Genomic DNA, 19,345 nt, shown 5'->3' on the forward strand with positions numbered 1-19,345 from the left:
GTGCCTTTAAATCTTCACTGTGACCACATAATCCCCGCCCCATCCCTGTCAAAAAAATCAAACTAAAAAGAAATGTTGGGAGTGGAAAACAAGATCTTCTGTTTACCAAATTGTTAAAGTTATTATGTGGAAGGATTAGATTTGTTTGACTTGGACTCATAAGGCAGAATGGTGAACAATTGGTAATAGAGATGGATTTTAGTTTGGTTTACAGAAAAACCTCTCACCCAAAGTGAGAAATAGGCTGCCTAAGGAGATAATGGGAAAGTTTTCAAGAGAAATATGGATAATGCTTGTGAAGGATGCTCTAGAAGGGGTTCCTGCTTAGGCACAGATTAAACTCAATGGCCTGTGAGATCCATTGTTAGGTTGACCTTCTGGGACTCTGATGATACCTATAAAATAGGAATAATGCTAATTTATATCACAGAGCTATCATGAGGATCAAAGTAACATTGGATTTAAATCCCAAAGTTTGTTACTAGACACTCATAAGAAAAGAGACAATTTCTCAACAATCAGATTATTATAATTGTTCTAATTCTCAATTTTCAGTCATCTCTGACTCTTAGTGACCCCATCTGGAGTTTTCTTAGCAAACATTCTGGAGTTGTTTGTTACTTCCTTTTCCAGCTCATTTTATGGATGAAGAAACAGTCACACAGCTACTAAGTATCTGAGGAAGTATTTGAACTCAGGTCTTCCTGACTTCAGATCCAGTAGTCTATCCACTGAATTATCCAGCTGCCCATAATAAATGTATTATTCATTCTTTATTTCTTTCATCCATTAAGATAGTATAAGTATCATTATCCACATTTTGCAGATGAGGAAGCTGAGGTTAGGTGCCATATTTGAATCCACACAGCTAGTATATAGCAGAGTCGCAATGTGGATTCTAGTCTTTTGATTCCAATGTTTTTCCCTAGTACATGAAGCTGTCCTAATATTTCATCTCACATTGGTCCTTCCTTTTAAAAGGCTCCTCTAACAGTGTTTTCCAAACTAGAATAAACTGTAATACACTTAGCATTTTCTTGAAAATCAACTAATTCTAGGAGATGAATCAGGCCAATGCCCTTATTTCATAGATAATCCAAAGAATAGAAATGACTTGCACATGATAATATAGCAAGTGAAGTCAGATTGCAGGATCATAGCAATCTTCATTTGGAAGTAGAAGGGATTGCAGAGATTGAGTCCAACTTCCTAATTTTACAAATGAGGAGACTGAGACCTTAAGACATTAAGTGGCTTACCTACAGTCATCTAGCTAGTAACTTTGTCAGAAGCAGGATCTAAACCGACTTCAGCTGGTATTTCCAAATCCAGGATTCTTTGCTTTTTCAGTGGTGTAATGGACACATTTTAAAATTTTGTTGGGATTATTAACATTTTTCCCATAACTTTCTTAACTCTAGACAATCAAATCATATGATCTATGATTATAATCAATGGTTTATCAAATGATAAACCATGCCCTGATTTTGTAGCATCTGCTGATTTCCAAAGTATAAATGCTTACTATGAACATTTAACAATTTGGCTACCTCAAGCCAGTACATACTCCAGCACACGCCTGATATGAATCATACTACTGGGTGGTGGAAAAGATGGGGATAGAATAGGAGATTGTGAATTATCCCCAGTATAAGGGAATCCTAGAAATTTATTCTGTTATTTTTGAGCAAAACAGAATAAATAGATCCTTTTAAAAAAGATTGCCACACTTAATAGATATTTTTTAATATAGACACATAGTTGTTATTTTAGAGTAAAAAAATATAACTAACTTAGAAAATTCTTACTGAAAATCAGTTTACCCAACAATGTTTTTCAGGACCAGTCTGGGACATACTCTTTTTATACCCTGTGTCTGTCATGATAACAACTGATCCTAATTAGGTGCTATTCTTTGATTATTTTTTAGGATAAACTAGAAGCATTCCCAATAGATCAAGGGTGAAATAAAGTTGTCCACTATCACTATTACTATTCAATATCGTATTAGAAATGCTAGCTTTAGCAATAAGAAAAGAAACACTAATCGAAGGAATTAGAAGGTAATGAGGAAACAAAATGATTATTTTTTAGGGACATTTGTTTTTCTCTCTAGCAAGACTGTAAATTTCCTGAGGTCAGGAGTGAACACAAAGTAACTTATGAGTTTCAATACACTTGTTTGCTTAGTTAAGAATGACCCTAAAGGCAAGCAGGAATCCTTAATCTGTAGCCAAACTAGATGCAGCCAAAAGTCAGATGTTTTTTCTAGAAGCTTAGGACAGCTAGAGTCTAGAGTCAGGAATTCCTGAATTCAATCTGACTCCTGGGCAAGTCACTTCATCCCGTTTGCCTCAATTTCCTCATCTGCAAAATGAGCTGGAGAAGGAAATAGCAAATTACTCCAGTGTTTTTGCCAAGAAAACCTCAAATGAGGTAACGAAGAGTCAGACCGGCGTAAAAACAACTGAACAACAATCCAAGCCTACAAATGGTTGGAGCTACAGTTCTAAGCCAGGGACCAGTTAGAGCCATCTAGGATTTCTGCTGTTGATGGACATTGTCCCTTCCAACAGGCTAACATGGACAAGGATCTCTCTAATACAAGCAGATGAAAATCACAACTGTGATAACCCAGATAATAAAAGCTGCCAAGCATTTTCACATTTTGCACTGATAAATAAAAATTAATAACTTAATTATGCCAGTTTGTATGTAAAAATAGACACGGAGCAGATAGTATTTAAGGGATTTTACCTAAGTTATCTGAAGTGACCTTCCCAGATAAAGGCAAGGAAAAATTCTATGCTGTCTTGGTTATTTGGTTATTTATTTACTTGCTTGACTGGAAATGGCAAGTCATTTTATCACTGTGAAATGGGCACTATGAAACTGGATGCAAAATTTTACTTGCTAAGAATGTGCCTTACCTCAAAGCTTATGTAAACAACCTTTGTATTATTTCCCACCTGTGACACCTTAAAATTATCCCTCCTGGATCATTATATACTTCAACAACAATACTATATGATGATCAATTCTGAGGGACGGGGCCCTCTTCAATAATGAGATGAACCAAATCAGTTCCAGTAGAATAATAATGAACTGAACCAGCTACACCCAGGGTAGCTGGGTACACTGTGGGAGATGACTATGAACCACTACATAGAATTCGAATCCTTCTATTTTTGTCCGCCTTTTGATTTCCTTCACAGACTAATTGTACACTATTTCAAAGTCCGATTCTTTTTGTACAGAAAAATAACGGTTTGGACATGTATACATATATTGTATTTAATTTGTACTTTAATATATTTAACATGTATTGGGTAACCTGCCATCTGGAGGAAGGGGTGGGGGGAAGAAAGGGAAAAATTGGAACAAAAGGTTTGGCAATTGTCAATGCTGTAAAATTACTCATGCATATAACTTGTAAATAAAAAGCTATTAAAAAATTATCCCTCCTATTTAGAGCTCTCTCTTCTTGATCTTTATACTCTCTCCCCTCTAAAAAGTGCCCCTCTTCTCCTTAGGATTTAGACATAACCACCTCCTCCCAGACCTCTTCCCCAATTGAATTATAAACCTTCCTTTCTAATCTCAAATGTTCTGGTTACTCCATGCTTTTTCATGACACTAGGCATCCATATACACTTTAACACTGCTTTGAGAATTTGTGAGGTGATAGGTATATATATTACCTAATAATGAGGCTCATAATATTAGCTAGCATTTATATTGTACTTTAAAGTTTGAATAAAAGACTTTATGTTGTCTCATCTGATCCTTACAACAATCTTGTACTAATGTTGTGTGTGTGAATATTAATCCTATTTTACTGATGGGAAAATGGGTCTCTCAGAGCTTAAGTGACATATAGCTTTTACTTCCATTGATATACACCGTAAGATAATATTTCATTAGTTACTGGTAAAGATATTTGTCACCTGGTAGCCATCCTTTTGGTGATGGAACTCTCAGAACGTATCTGGGTTGGCCCGTGGAATATAGCACTCAATCCAATCTCAGGTAGGATTGAGTAGGATAGGATCTTCAAGAACTCATTGTCCTTTGGCATAGATTTTGAGAATATAGGACTTGTGATTTCTAGCTAAGACTGTAGTAGACAGGATTAAGAGGAGTCAGAATGTCCCTAATTCCTCCAAATTTCTATAAAAGTACCAGAAATACAATAATGGTAAAGGGAACCAAAGAGAAATGGTTATAAATGCCTTCATCTAGTCCAGAATTTTACAAGATTTCAAGAAATCCTTAGAGACTCTGAGTTGGTAGGTGGAGGGCACAGCAGGACAAAGAACTAGACTTGAAGTCTTATAGAAGACTTGTTATCAGTGGAAAACACAACATCTATTGGAGCTTTTTTAGAGTTATTGCTAAGGATGGGAGGTGAAGTAACTCCTAAGTTCAGGACCAGGCAAAGAAAGAGGCCAGAGAATGAACGGGGATCAAAACTGAGACTGAGCCCAAATCCAGAAATTGCTGCCAAGAATGTAGCCTTGTTTTAGCCCTTGAATCCAGGAGCAAACAGGATCTGCTCACAAACTCAAGAATAATGGAAGGAACAGTGTCTGATTTTTATCAATTGTACAACTATAAAAATGTGACTTGATTTAGAATATGATTTGTGAGTTTCATGACTGTTTTCTTTGCAAAACTTAATGATATCTTTGAGATAATATAAATGTATATTATTCTTATAAAGATTTCATAGAGATGTAAAAATTGGCATATGGATCAGTTGTTACTGATTTTTTTTCTTGATGACTTTTTTTGGGGGAACTAATAACATCTGAGATTTTTCTAAGAATCTGATATATTTCCTTCTTTCAAGGATCTTGAGAATCAATGTTTCATTGTCTTCACATTTGTGAACAATTCAGATCTTGCCTGTGTCTATTTACCTGCCTTTACCACCTTTGTTTTCTTTAATTTCATTTCTATATACATTGGAGTTTTGATGTTAGAGCCCAACTCCACTGTCATTGAAGAAAATATTTTGTTATTAAAATCTTAATTGATCTTAGCTATTATGCAATTGTTGATTGTTTCTCCTAATGTAATGTTGTAGAGCAATCAGGGAAGTCTGGCTTAATTGTGTCTCATTCCAAAAGTGGTATAATGAAAAAGGCACTGACTCTAGAATCAAAGGACTTGAGTTCAAATCCCATCTTATATTTACTATCCATATGATCTTGAGCAAGTCACAAGTACTGTAGGCCTCAGTTTCCTTATCTGTAAAATGAGAGGAGTTGGACTAGATGATTTCTGAGGTCCCTTCCATCTTTACTCTGTGATTCTCTACTGCTTTAAATTTTATGATACCATTCATGATCTTCCACCATTTTCTTCCATGCAATTTTGCACCTGATGTTAAATTTGAAATAAGAGTTGACCAATGATACCATCTTTTAAATTTATTTTTTTGTTATTTTGGTTGGCAAGATCAAATGTTTCCTGGTTAGAGTGGCTTCTAGATTCTTTTGGTGTTTTGAAAATTACTTCTATGTTAAAATAAGTCGGTTTCCTTTTTGTAAGATGATGTTTGCTGCTTTCATGCTTCCTGACTTCCTTCTTGAAGAAAGTATCTATTCATGACATATAGGCATGTTTTCCCTGTGGTCTAGCAAGTTTTTGGAGTCTGGACTCTTTCCTCTACTTATCCTATGACATATTCTCCAAAACATTTCCCACTTCCTGTCATGTATGGAAGTCACCAAATAGAAGAATATGTTGATTTAATTTGGATGATCTTAACAAGGCAGTTGGGGCCATAATGCATAGAGTACCAGATGCAGTACTGTGTGGAGCCAGGAAGACTCATCTTCTTGAGTTCAAATCTGGCTTCAGACACATACTGGTTGTGTGACCCTGGGCAAATCACTTATAACTGTTTGCCTCAGTTTCCTCATCTATAAAATAAGCTAAGAAGGAAATGGCAAACCACTCCAGTATCTTTGCCAAGAAAATCCCAAATAGGATTACCTGGAATTGGACACAACTGAAATAGCTGAACAACAACAATCATTTCCTGTAGGGCAACTAAGATGGAAGTTGAATTTTTCAAAAGGATTTTGTGAGTTGCCAAGATAAAGTTAGTAGAGTAAATGAATTTATAGGATATAAAATTGTTGAGTCACAGAGTATGGGAGAATCCTAGCCTTTATTGGCCAGTGCTGCTTCCTGAGTTAAGTAGCTCCATTTTTATCCCAAAAATGTCTGGGTCTTGTCCTGTTATGTGGCCAGATACCATGATAATTAAAGGGAATGCTATCTTACATATACACATATATGTATACACACATATGCATATGTGTCTGTCTCTCTGTCTGTCTATATATCTATCTCCTTGTGCACCTTTCATCCATCTTCCAGTTTTTTTATTCCAAAGAGATAACCTTCTCAAGTCCTTCTCTATTCATAAAGCATGACCATTCTGCCTTAAACAGTATATCTAAATATAGCATACTATATGGAATATAACTTTGAGTGGCAGGATCCTTTCTGCTTGTGACTATTGACTCAAGTTAGTGGATGAAATAGTATATGACACTTAGTATGGTATCAGGAACCCTGAATTTAGCATTCTGTGATCAAGTTGCTCAGCTGCTCTTAGACAACGTTTGGACAAATCATTTTCCTCATCTCCAAAGTAAGGGATGACCCATTATGACCTGAAATTCTTTCCAGCTCTAGTCTTTAGTTTCCTTATTTCAAGAATGAGCAAATTAGGCTAGAAAATCTCTAAAGTCCCTTTTAGGTTTAAATCTATCATCCTAAGTCAGGAGTTTTAAACCTGGGGCCCATAAAGTTGTTTCTTAAAAAACATTCTTTTTTGGATAATTTTCCCAGCATACCTGGTTTCTTTTGTAATCAGGCATATTTTATTTTATGTACTTCAAAAACCGTTACCCTGAAGTGTCTATAGACTTCATCAGATTGCCAAAGGAATCCATGACACAAAAGGGTTAAGAATATTTGTCCTAAATCTTCTAGATTTCTAGATCTAGAAATGCTTCTAGATCAGTGTCATATAGTTATTTGGTCTTCTCCAACCCATAATTATTAACCCAACCCTGGAACTTCTTTAAATACATACCACAGGCAAGTGATAGGAGATGAGTTTGCCAAGTGAGAGCCATGAACATCCCTCCTATTGCAATGCAGGCCAGAGAGCTGTTGAAGCCCCATAATCCAAGGTAGATATTTTCGAATGGAGCTGAAAGAGTCAGTCCTATTACATAAGAGAGATGGTGTTACTGTCTATTTCAATAAGGAACCTAATATCCTGAAAGGAGCTGGAATAGTAGGACATTAATGAGAGTCCTATGTATCATCCACTTCACTCAAGAGACCCATCCCCACTAGAGATGGTGGGAGTACCTGCTATTATCCCCAGTATTGATCCAATCGCTGCATGCAAGCCCATGAGTGGGGAGGAGATGAGAATGGCAAACAGGAAAAGGCCACCAGTCCAAGGATTATCACAGCCGTAGATCTGACCAATTCCCACTGGAATGGCTTTGAGTAACTGTAAAATCAATCCCCCAACACACACACACATACACACACACAAAAACACAAGGTTACTATAAATAGCCTCAAGTGAATATTGCTAATAGCTATGGCTATTGAACCAAGTCCCACAGGACAGATGAGACAGAAGGAAACATCTAAGACAGAATTTTAGTTCCACAGTTGGGAAGTTATGTAATTTAACATTGTGGGCACTCCTTCCAATGACCCCAGTCATTATCCCAGACAAGATAATTTCATGAGTTGTTAAGATTGATAAAATATGACTTTTGCTAATATTAATAATAATTTTTATTATTACAAACTATTACCCACAAGTGCCCAAATATCACAGAATCTCAAAAACAATATTTTTAATAGATGTTGGGATGTCACATGATTAAATTCTCCAAGGTCCATAGGATAAAAAGTTTTCAAATAGTAGAGATCTACCACAGGAGACAATAATCATGTTGGAAGAGTAGGAGGTGCATCTCTTCTCTGAAATCCTGTATACTGCTGGGGTTGGACTGAGGATATCTATGGTGAACCTACCAAGAATAAACTTCCAAACCTACTATTTTTATTTAACTTAAGAAAAAATCCTATGCTTTAATTGGTATATTCAATGTTTAATTACATTGAATATAAAGAAATAATAATGGCATAGATTCTTGTCCCAAGACTACTTCTGTTTAAATCCTGACAAAAAGAAGGGAATAATAAATATTGCTAAAGACTTGAACTTAATCTAAAATCTCTATAAAATTGGAAGCAAATAATAGTTAAACTGATTCAGTAGAACTATGCTTACAATTCTCTTGTTGACTATAAATATTTGTCTAATGTTTTGGGACAGTTAGGTGATGTAATGGATAGAGAACCAGGTCTGAAGTTGGGAAGATTTGAGTTCAAATGTGGTCTTAAACACTTCCTAGCTGTGTGATCCTGGATAGTACATTTAACTCTGTGTGCCTCAGTTTCCTCGTCTGTAAAATGAGCTGGAGAAAGAAATGGCAAACCACTGCTATATTCTTGACAAGAAAACCCCAAATAGGGTCATGGAGAGTTAAATATGTCTCAATAAGTCTTTCTTCATGTCAGTCATCACTGGCAATCAGCACATAATATCCTTAAACACTCAGCTATATATGTATTTCCTGATTCTTTTTCCTATGTGGATCCAAGCGCCAATTTTTTTCACAGAACAGGCATAGGGTCTGATTTAACATAATAAAAGTTTATCCTTCACAATAGAACTATTGATGGGGATCAAGTGATTAATTTTCTTGTGATTATATTCCTGTTTGTCTTGGTAGTTAAATGGTTATATAAACACACTTTAAATTTCAAGATGACATGTATATGAACTTCACTAAATCTTTGTGTACTTTTAACTGTAATAAGTTAAGTCTACAACTATGATTGAAACAAATTCATGACATTTAAAAGTAAATTTATATTAGTTGGAAGCAATCTCATTACACAACTGCACACAACAAAGTCATATTTCAGATTCCATAATAGGGAGAAAATGGTTACAGTCAAAAGGAAGGTGATCCAGTTGTGTCTTGGAAAAAAGGCATAAATCCAGTTGTGAGAAAGAAATATGACTGACTGAGAAGTAGTATGCTACCATGGATAGAGCACGGAATTCTGAGTTAATTGAGTTTGAATCTCAAATAAGACACTTATTAATTATGTGATGCTGAGCAAGTTACTAAACACGTCTCAGCCTCTGTGTTCTCATTTGAAAAAATAGGAATGATAAGAATACTTCTAGAACCTTTCTCACAGTGTTCTATAAAGTGCTTTATCAATCTATTTATCAGGACTATTCAAGATGTTGTAAAAATCTTAATGCAGTTTTAAGTTTTAGTAGCTTAACTTACTTGAATAGGTCAGCATTGATTTATTCCAGTGACACACATTATCTTTTAAAGCAGTTTTATTCTTTTTTTTAATTTCATATTAATTTTGACTTTTGATCTAGCTAGGAAATCTTATTGTTTGTCTTTCATTTTCAAAGCGGACCAATGATATCACAGATGATATCTTGACTTGCACATGAATTGGATTTAAGTGAGACAGGGTTGCATAAAGTTGTCAGCTTCACTCTTCAAGAGTCATCCAAGTGCAGTGGCAAGATAAATCAGGACACCTGCTAATAGCCCAGGATGCAGTAAATAACTTTGGCATCTTTGATATCTGATCAGACTCTAATGCTCCACAGCACCTGCTTCACTTGCCTCCATGGCTGTTGCAACAAATTATTCTCATCCACCCATTCTGCCCAGGGGATGTCTTCCCATACTTGGGGGCAGATATCCCCTAACTCTCTAATGGGTTTGAGGCCTTAATCTAGTTTAGACCATCTGCCAAGAGAGGTTTCCTGGGCTGTGGTTACTGCATTATGCTATAGCTTCTTGGAGTCATAGGTGAGAGTTGGATGATAGATGGACACCAAAGGTGGATGAGCTGCCCTGATAAGGGCTTAGCAAATCATCACACCTGAATACCATATACATCCTAGTAGAAGCTTTAATAAGATAGATTATACACAAATAGATGATTCAGGAATGACTAATATTAATAAAGAATCATTTCCTATTACTTAAAATACCAACAATATAATTTTTTGTGAGTTTTTTTTTCAGTGACTCCCTTTCAGGGTCCCACAGTTCTCTCATCAAAGAAAATATTTATGATATATAGGCATATATTACCATCTTAACTTTATCTACTTTTGTAGTAAAATCACCAAGTATCAAAGTATATGTTGATTTAATTTGGAGGTTCAAGTTCTTCATAAAATCCACTTTGACAAAATGAGTAATATGAAAAATGTTTTGCGTGATTGCATCTATCATTTATCTAAAATCTATATCAAGTTGTTTTTTGTTTTAGAGAGAAGGAAGAGATGAAGAGGGAAAAATTGGAACTCAAATTTTTAAAAATTGTCCTTTCATGTAATTGGAGAAAAAATAAAATATCTTAAAAACTAAAATAAAATTAAATCCTTGGCAACTCGTTTCATAAGCTAAAATTAATCTCAATGTTCTACAAATTTACTTTAATGATCACTGAACTATGAGATAACCAAGTGAACCATTAAATTATGTTTCTTGTTGTCTTTTAGCATACAATAAAACTGACTTTTCTAATTCCTTTATTCTTCAGGACATTTTCCTACTTAATGATATCTTAAAATCCTACTGTTAGAGGCCAACTAGTCCATCTCTTTCATTTTAGAGATGAGAAAACAGAAGCCCAGAGAGATTGTGACTTGCCCAAGCAAGGTCAAGAAGAGATTAAAGTAGAACTTGGCTTCCAGCCCAGGTACTTTGATTCCAAATTCAACATTTTTCTTCCTTCTCCTCCTTTAAGCGAGGATACAAAGACTGATAGGATTCAGTGGTTGTTGGTCATTGGAGAATGAACTCACAATCAAAGTACAAAAGCCAAATTAAATTGTACAGATGGTTTAAAAGATATGTTCTTCTTAACATCCTTTGTCCCTTTACTGTCATTCTGCCTCTCTAAACACAGAAGCAAAAAGGGATTTCCAGGCCTGAGGGCCATTTGGTATTCTTCTTTCAAAGGCTGCCAGCATTAGAGAATTCATTACTGCATGGCCAGCTTACTGGTGAAGAGCCTTTATATACTGATCCTCAGAAAGTTAACTATGTTAGCATGCCTTTCTGGCAATATTAATAGTTAGCATTTATATGTGTGATAAGGTTTACATGAAACCTTTCTTGATTACCCCCAACCTCAAGAGTAGTAGTCATGCCCTTACCAAATTGCCTTTTATTGATTTATCTGTGAACACATTGGCTAGATACTTGAAATAATTTCATTTTGTCTTTGTATATCTAGTACCTAACACTGTACCTGGTTCATAGTAAGTGTTTTATGAATATCTATTGAGACTAAATCCAGTGCACTTTTCCAGATCTGATCATATGACTCCCCTACCTCAATCAATTCCATCTGCTTCACATTGCCACTAAATTAAAATAAAAACATTTCTAATTAGCTTTTTAAGATTGAGACAACTTGACCCTAATTTATCTTTATAGCCTTATTGGATATTATTCCCTTTTTTACACTTGTCAATTCAGTAAAACCCTCAAGACATGAACTTGCCCAGTCTCATTGTCTTTTCACGGTCTGTCTCCTATCTCTAGAATGCATTTCTTGTTTATTTCTGGCAGAATGTCTCCTTTCCTTTAAGCTATGGCTCAGGCATCATCTTCTGCCTAAAAACCTTTTCAATCTCTGCAACTGTCAGTGCCTTCCCTCTCAAACCACTTTGTATTGAACTGATTAGCATAATTATAATACATATATATGTATATGTGTAATAAATACACTTATATACACATATATGCTATATATATTAACTTCATATAATCTATCTATCTATGTATGTATTTGTAAGTATTTGCTATCTTTTTCATTCATTTGATTGTAAACTTATTGTGGGCAGGGATTATTTTATTCTTTGTACTTAAATCCCAGTGTTTGGCACATAATAGGCAACTAATGAGTGCTTATTGACTGATCAATTGGTTGTATTATGTTGGCCCCTAGGTGATTGATATGTCACTAGGTTCACAATCTCAGCCCTTACAGGTTGGAAGGACCTTCAAGAGCTCCTGTTTCTGCTGTTATGGCTTTCAATTGCTCAAGATTTTTTCCATGCTATAAAGGAATGGAGAGCATTTTAAGGAACTTTAAAAGTAAAATAATTAAGTAGCACAAGAAGTTTACTTATGTTTTATCAACATTACCTTTTATTGACTTATATGTGAGTGATAAACATATAAAATTAAAACTGTAAATTTGTACAAAGTGAAAGTTAGAGCAGTCCAAGGGCTCTTATTCCAGGTCAGTGAACTTAGAAAAAAATCTGATAATTATATTTCACTATAATTGGTTTCCTTTATAATCCTGTGTGTGTTTTTTTTAATTGTTTGATTCACTGAAGTACTATGAGAAAAGCACCATAATCTTCACCAGATTGCCAAAAGAGTCCATGAAATAAAGAAAAAAGTTAAGAACTACTGCTCTATTGTTGTACTCATTTTTTATCATGTGTAACACTTCTTGATCCCATTTGGAATTTTTTGGCAAAGATACCGGAGTGGTTTGTCATTTTCTTCTCCAGCTCATTTTATAGATGAGGAAACTGAGGCAAACAGGGCCACATTAGAGCTAGTAAATGTCTGAAGCTGAATTTGAACTCGAGTCCTTTTAATTCCAGGGCTGGCACTTTATCTGCTGAGCCACTATTGGTTTAGGTGATCTCTAAAGGTCTTTCTGGCTTTCATGCTCTTATTCTTTGCTTTACTAAAGCATTAGCAGAGATTGGTAAATCAGTGGGTGAAGGGATGGGAGGAACCTGAAGAATCTCATGGGTTTCTGAGAAATACATAAAGGCTGTATGAAATTATTCACAAGGATCACTTACCTCATCTCATTTACCACTGCATGCATATTGGGGATTATTAAATATTGCAAAAAATCAGCTTCAAAAATTATGGTAACTAACTTTTGATCTAATTGTAGCATTGTTTAAAATCACATTCAATTGGACAGCGGTTTAACTGACTTTTTCTTTTCCTTTTATCCCTCAGTTGTACTTAGTAGTACTTAATCTGATAAGGACATTTTGTGCCTAGAGATTCATTTTTATGTTTATTGCAAAGTGACTAGTTGGAAAATGAAAAATTCAACCCCATGGCTAGAAAATAGATTCATTTATTGCCAAAAAATTGGTTTGACAGAATTGTTTGTCTTTGGGCAAAATTTGCCCAAACTGACTCATTATTGAGCAAGATTGGACCTACTATAAAACTCTGTTCATTGCTGGTGCTGGCAAAAAATTGATAATCATAATCGATAAAGTCATAATCATAATAATGATTGCTTACATTTAGTGCATTAGATAAAAACATTTGTGGTTTATAGCGTGCTTAAAGTCCATCATCCAAATGCTTAAAGTCCATCATCTCATTTGAATCTTGCAAATAGCTTTCTCTGGGAAATACATAACAGTATAGTATGACATAACTGGGTTGAAGGTTAGGAGACCTGGATTAAGGAGGATATTCCTCCCATCTGAGTGAATTTAGAAAGGACAGAGAAAATTTTCTAGGCCTCAGTTTCCATATTTATAAAATATAAATAATTTCCATTTTTCCTACATTTGCACTTCATCTCTCCCTTAGCCTGCCCTCCATGGTCCAACACCCTATCTCCACCCTATTTCCTTTCCTTCCCAATGCACCTTTCCCTCTCAGGATCAAGGTCTTGGCTCCTTTAGGGGTAACAATTTGTCAAAGTGATATACTTATTAATATGAATGTGCTCACAGGAGAGGCTTAAAAGAAATCTTCTCTTTCTCCTCATGACTTTCCCTTTACTTCCCTTTTAACAAACATGTATGTATTTTAAAAGAGACCTTCAGGAAACAATGACTTTAAGAGTAAGAAATTCAGTTGAGAAGAGGAAAAAAAGGGCAATGTCACATCAGACCAGGAAGTGTTATTTCTGGGTTCAGAGAGTGCTTGTTTAAGTGATTGTTTTTCTTAAGGTTATCTTTTATAAATACCAATTTATGCATGTATTGTCAAGCTTGGCCCTGGATTCTTTGCCCAAGAGCTGCTATTAGCAATAGCTTTGACTGGAGATTGGGAGCTATATATATAAAAGGGAGTTTGTTTCCAATTTAGGATAGTGCCAATATCTGACCAGTTCCAGCTAAGGGCCTGGATTACTCTGAAGACATCCTGATCACCCAGGGAAGCCTTTAGACAGTTCTAGTTTTCTTTGAATCACTAATGCAAAGCTTTGAAGGCTCCCAGATTGGGATTATTTTATAAACCTGATTGTACCCATGGAATATTTCTTTTTCTTTCTTTTAATTTCCCCATACTTGTGAAATCCTCTTCTTTAATTTCCTTCAAGGTCAATAACAAAGGGGACAAGTAATCACTCATAACAGTCTGGATAATAGCTACTTGGGATCTTTAGCTGAAAATTCATCAAAACAGTTTTCATAATTTTTTTAAAAACAAACATTTGTGGGTTAAAAAGTCAAGTTTTCTCTGATTTCTTCTTATATCAAATTGTCTCTCCTTCGCAATTATCAAAATGATCTTAATCACATTTGCCAAATAAATACTAAGAAGAACCAGAATTGACACCCTTTGGTTCTACTTTCAATGATTTTCTCTTCTATTTCTCTTTTCCCTGTTTTCAAAACTCAGCGTACATATATATGGAGGCAGCTAAATGGCACAGTAGATAGATCTGTGAATCAGGAGGATCTAAGTTCAAATCTGGACTCAGACACTTACTAGCTGTATGACCTCAGTCAAATCATTTAAATTGTTTGCCTCAGTTTCCGTATCTACAAAATGGGCTTAATAATGGGACTTATCTTCCCAAGATTGTTGTAAGGATCAAATGAGATAATAATTATAAACATATATATATATATATATATATATATATATATATATATATAGTCCCTACTTATGTCCTAAGCATTATGACAAGCACTATCAATACTATCTCATTTGATCCTCATAACAGCTCTGCAAAGTAGTTATCATAATTCCATTTGAAGAAACTGAGACAGACAGAGATTAAATGAATCACCAAGGATCACTCAACTAAGAAGTCTCTGAAGTATGATTCAGATCTTCCTGTGTCCAGGGTCAATACTCAATTCCCTCTGCTGTTTACCTGTCTCCAGGTATATTTTTTGGGGGCTGGAAGAAAGAGAAAAGGGAAATAGAAGAAAAAAGGTGGATGGTCGATCTACTACGCCTGTGATATAGGGAATGAAGGAATAATAATTACTAAGATTCCTTTCAGCTCCAAAATTCATTTTTGTCAGGGATCAATTTTAATGACATTCTTCAAGTCAACGTTTAAGCAATCTGTAAAATATTTGCCTTTACAGGCAACTACCCTGAATATTATCCCTCTTTTTGTTGTTCAGATAGAGTTCCATAAAAAAGTTAGGTGTTAGCCTTGAGTCAATAGACTCACTTCATATTGAGCTCTAGCTCAAAGGGCTTTACAGGAGAACTTTGTTTTGAACCTGATTTTCAACATTTCTTAACAATGACAATTATGATGACTTTAAAGTGATAATAAGGCACCTTGAACATACAGGAGCTCCTATAGTCATGCACAAGAAAGCAACAGACCTCTCACTATATTTTGTATAAGGAAGAACTATGAAAAGGGAATGTGACTCTTACCTCAGGGACATTGATATGAGACCAGGTTACATTGGGAACTGATGTTGCAGGTAATTTGGTGGGAAAGAAAGGATTGAAGTGTCCAGTGGCTGCCAAGTACATTGATAATGCCATGTTGAAAGGCAGGGTGAGGACAGGGAGGTCCCACTTACAAAGCACTGAGCCCAATGCACTGGAAAAAATTGGACTGAAAAACAAAACAAAAATAACAAACCAGAAAGACCAACTTGAGAGTTACTGTATAGGCAGATTTGACTTTATTTGGTAAACTGCAAAGTTGTATGTAATATCAGTTTGACAGAGTTAGGATATATATATTATATATATATATGTATATGTGTGTGTGTGTATATATATATATATATATATATATATATAAATGCATTAGGAGAGCTACATTGAAAAAAATAATCCTGGGACAGCTAGGTGGTGCAGGGGATAGAGCACCAGCCCTGAAGTCAAGAGGACCTGAGTTCAAATTTGGTCTCAGACATTTAACACTTCCTAGCTGTGGGACCCTGGGCAAGTCACTTAACCCCAATTGCCTCAGCAAAATAATAATAATAATAACCCTGGTGATTCCTGTTGCACAATGAAAGATATTGCTATACAGAAAATCGTTCACCCCATGATTTAATTTGTTAATAATTTGGATTTTCATACATTGAAGTTGCATACAAAAAAGTAAACCTTTATTTTGAAAATGGGTTTCATGAAAAGCAGCATAAGTAGTGGCTACTGAGCGGCCTTTAGCATCCAGAAACTCTTAATCCAAGCCCCACCCTCGACACATGTTGGCCAAGTTTCCTGACCTCAGACAATTTTCTAAGATTATAAATTGTCCAGAGCATTCTCTGAAAATAAAATCCCAAGGCTGGATATTCTGCCCACATCCTCTCCCTGCTAAGTTTTTCTTTTAGTTATTTTTATCCTCTTTTTTGGATTGGTTAGAGATTGTAGTACATGTGCCTTTGAGTGACACAGGTTTCTCCTCTCCATAACATAATAAAAAATCAAGAGGAGATATCTTTGTAAGCATACAACATAGAAGAAAAGGAACTAGAATCAAGCAATTTTCTCAAAAAATTATCTCATAATAATTCATTGAATTACTGAAAAAAAAAAGCCTTGAAAATCTTAAACATTACGAAACATATGTTTTAAGGTCCTTGCCAACATGTGGAATTTTCCAATACTGAAAACTTCTATTTTAAAATCATAAGCATGAAGGAGAGAGGCAGCAAAGGGGTAGCAGGCAGAAGGCTAGAATTGGAATCAAGATGACCTGGGTTCTATCCCTCTTCTGACACTAACTACACTGGTCCCTTAAATTCTCTGAGTCTTGGGCAGTTCCCTGGCACTTACTTGGATATAGTCCCACTGATTTGTAGTTCTCACCACAAGCAAAATCACAGTTCTTCATGTCAGGATAAAGCAAGAACCTTGCTAATTTTGACATTAGATATGCAGATGAGTTTGGGAGACAGAGGACTTGAATTGACATTCTTATTTTTCAATCATCACAATTGTGTTTGAGTCTTTTTGATCCCATTTGAGGTTTTCTTGGCAAAGACACTGGAGTGGTTTGCCATTTCCTTCTCCAGCCCATTTTACAGATGACAAAACTGAGGCAATCAGGGTTAAGTGACTTGCCTAGGGTCACATAGCTAGGAAATGTCTGAGGCAATTTGAACTCAGGAAGATGAGTATTTTGCCATTTTCTTGTTATTAAAATGCTTCGAAAGGGAATAGAATATATTCAGCACTATTTGATATATATTCAGAATACATATAATAATGTAGGATGCTATCGCATAGGAATTTGAGTTTGTGTTTGGAGCTTAAAATTGGGTGACATTTTAGCATAAATAGCAGTTGAATTAACTAAATGTTTAACATATGACCTCAAATAGCCAGTTGTATTAAATGTTAATTTTTTTCAGTTGCATACATGTTCTTGCAATGCAAATAAAAAAAAATGTATTCCTAACACTGTAGGAAGTGTTGAGTGTCTGAGGTCAGCTTTGAAATCAGGTCCTCCTGACTTCAGGGCTGGTGTGATATCCATTGCACCACCCAGCTGTCCCAAACATGCATTTCTAAAATCAGGCTATACTCACCATGTCATGGACATGACAATCACAGGAAATAAGAGCCACCAATAATAGTCTCCCTTGTAGCAGAAAAGAGCCATGAGTATTCCCACCAATGTGGCATTATAGCCATGAAGTCCAGCTGCTATTGCTGACCTGCAGGAAAAAGGCACTATATGTGATGGGCTGTAACATGGAGGAACAGAGGTTAGACCCCAGAGATCAGAATTGCCCAGAGCGATGGACAAAAGCTAATGATCTAATTTGATGCAAGGACATCATTCTACCAGATATAACTTTCCTTTTGGGAGAAGCTCAGTAGTACAGAGAGAACCCTGCTTTGGGAGACAGAGGTCTTGGGTTAACATTCTTATTTTTCAATCATTACAGTTGTGTCACTCTTCATGATCCCATTTGAAGTTTTCTTGGCAAAGAAAGTGATTTGCTATTTCCTTTTCTAGATCATTTTACAGATTAAGAAACTGAGGCAAATAGGGTTAAGTGATTTAACTAGGACAAGATAGCAGAGTAAAAGCAAGAATTTACCCAACCTCTCACCTGAACTGCTCCAAATTCATTTAAATAATGATTCTAACCTAATTTTAGAGCATCAGAACAGACAAAAAGCAAAACTGGCTGAGAAAAATAATTTCTTAAAATTAGAATTGAGCAAATATGGAGTTATGTGAGTCATCTGGCATCATCCTCAAATTATTTGTATTTCATTATCAGTTTAGCAAAACAAGTTCTGGAGGACATAGGCTGTTTCTGTTTCTATTGGGGTATCCCTGGACTTAGCAAGCTGGGTACCAGCTCAAAACAAACCAAAATAAGTTTAATAAATACTTGCTGAATTGAACTGATCAGGTACATAAACATTTACAGGACACAAAAGCCTACAAAAGCAACTGATGTACTAATTATATATTTGTGTCTATTATTGAGGACCCTCAGAGCCTAGCCCCAAACCCTGCATTGCTACAATGACTAGTACAAAGAGATGGGAAATGGTAGGGTGCTTGTGAAAGGAAAGGGGGAGAAGAATAACAGATTGGACAGGCCCAGAATTGATACTTATGAAGTATTCAAAGACTGAGAGCACATGAGAGGTTAAGGGCATTCCCTCAATCTTATGGTTCTCAATCTTTTCACTCAGATAGGCAGAAAGATTGTTTGCTATGAGTAAATGAAGAAGAAATAGATTGGTGTTTGAAGAAGAGAAAAATTTGGATAGTCTTTTTGAATAACATGAAAGAGATCAACAGCATATGAATAAAAGAAATGTCATTCTGTAGTTGTAAATATCGAGCATATGTTCTTATCCTGGATATTCATGAAATGGTTTTTAAAAAAATATTTTGAAAGCCAATATGATTTTTCTTTGTAATCTAATGTAGGACATTCTATGCATTAAAAAGCATTGTTTAGAGAAGGGGC

The 19,345-nt window shown here is 35.4% G+C and overlaps 1 protein-coding gene across 6 annotated transcripts in view; it reads right to left on the minus strand.

Annotated features, from left to right (window-relative positions):
• Positions 1-19,345, minus strand: part of LOC105749276 (urea transporter 1-like) — a 98,586-nt gene that overhangs the window by 8,417 nt on the left and 70,824 nt on the right. For all 6 annotated transcript variants that reach the window (XM_031946003.1, XM_031946005.1, XM_031946006.1 and 3 more), the window contains 4 exons: positions 17,936-18,064; positions 15,816-16,002; positions 7,402-7,549; positions 7,118-7,252 (listed from right to left, as the gene is read on the minus strand). In XM_031946003.1, coding sequence (XP_031801863.1) covers positions 7,118-7,252; positions 7,402-7,549; positions 15,816-16,002; positions 17,936-18,064 — 599 coding nt within the window. The remainder of the gene's footprint in view (positions 1-7,117; positions 7,253-7,401; positions 7,550-15,815; positions 16,003-17,935; positions 18,065-19,345) is intronic.

This window comes from Sarcophilus harrisii, chromosome 1 (genome assembly GCF_902635505.1).
Source record: "Sarcophilus harrisii chromosome 1, mSarHar1.11, whole genome shotgun sequence".
Classification (NCBI taxonomy): Eukaryota; Metazoa; Chordata; class Mammalia; order Dasyuromorphia; family Dasyuridae; genus Sarcophilus; species Sarcophilus harrisii.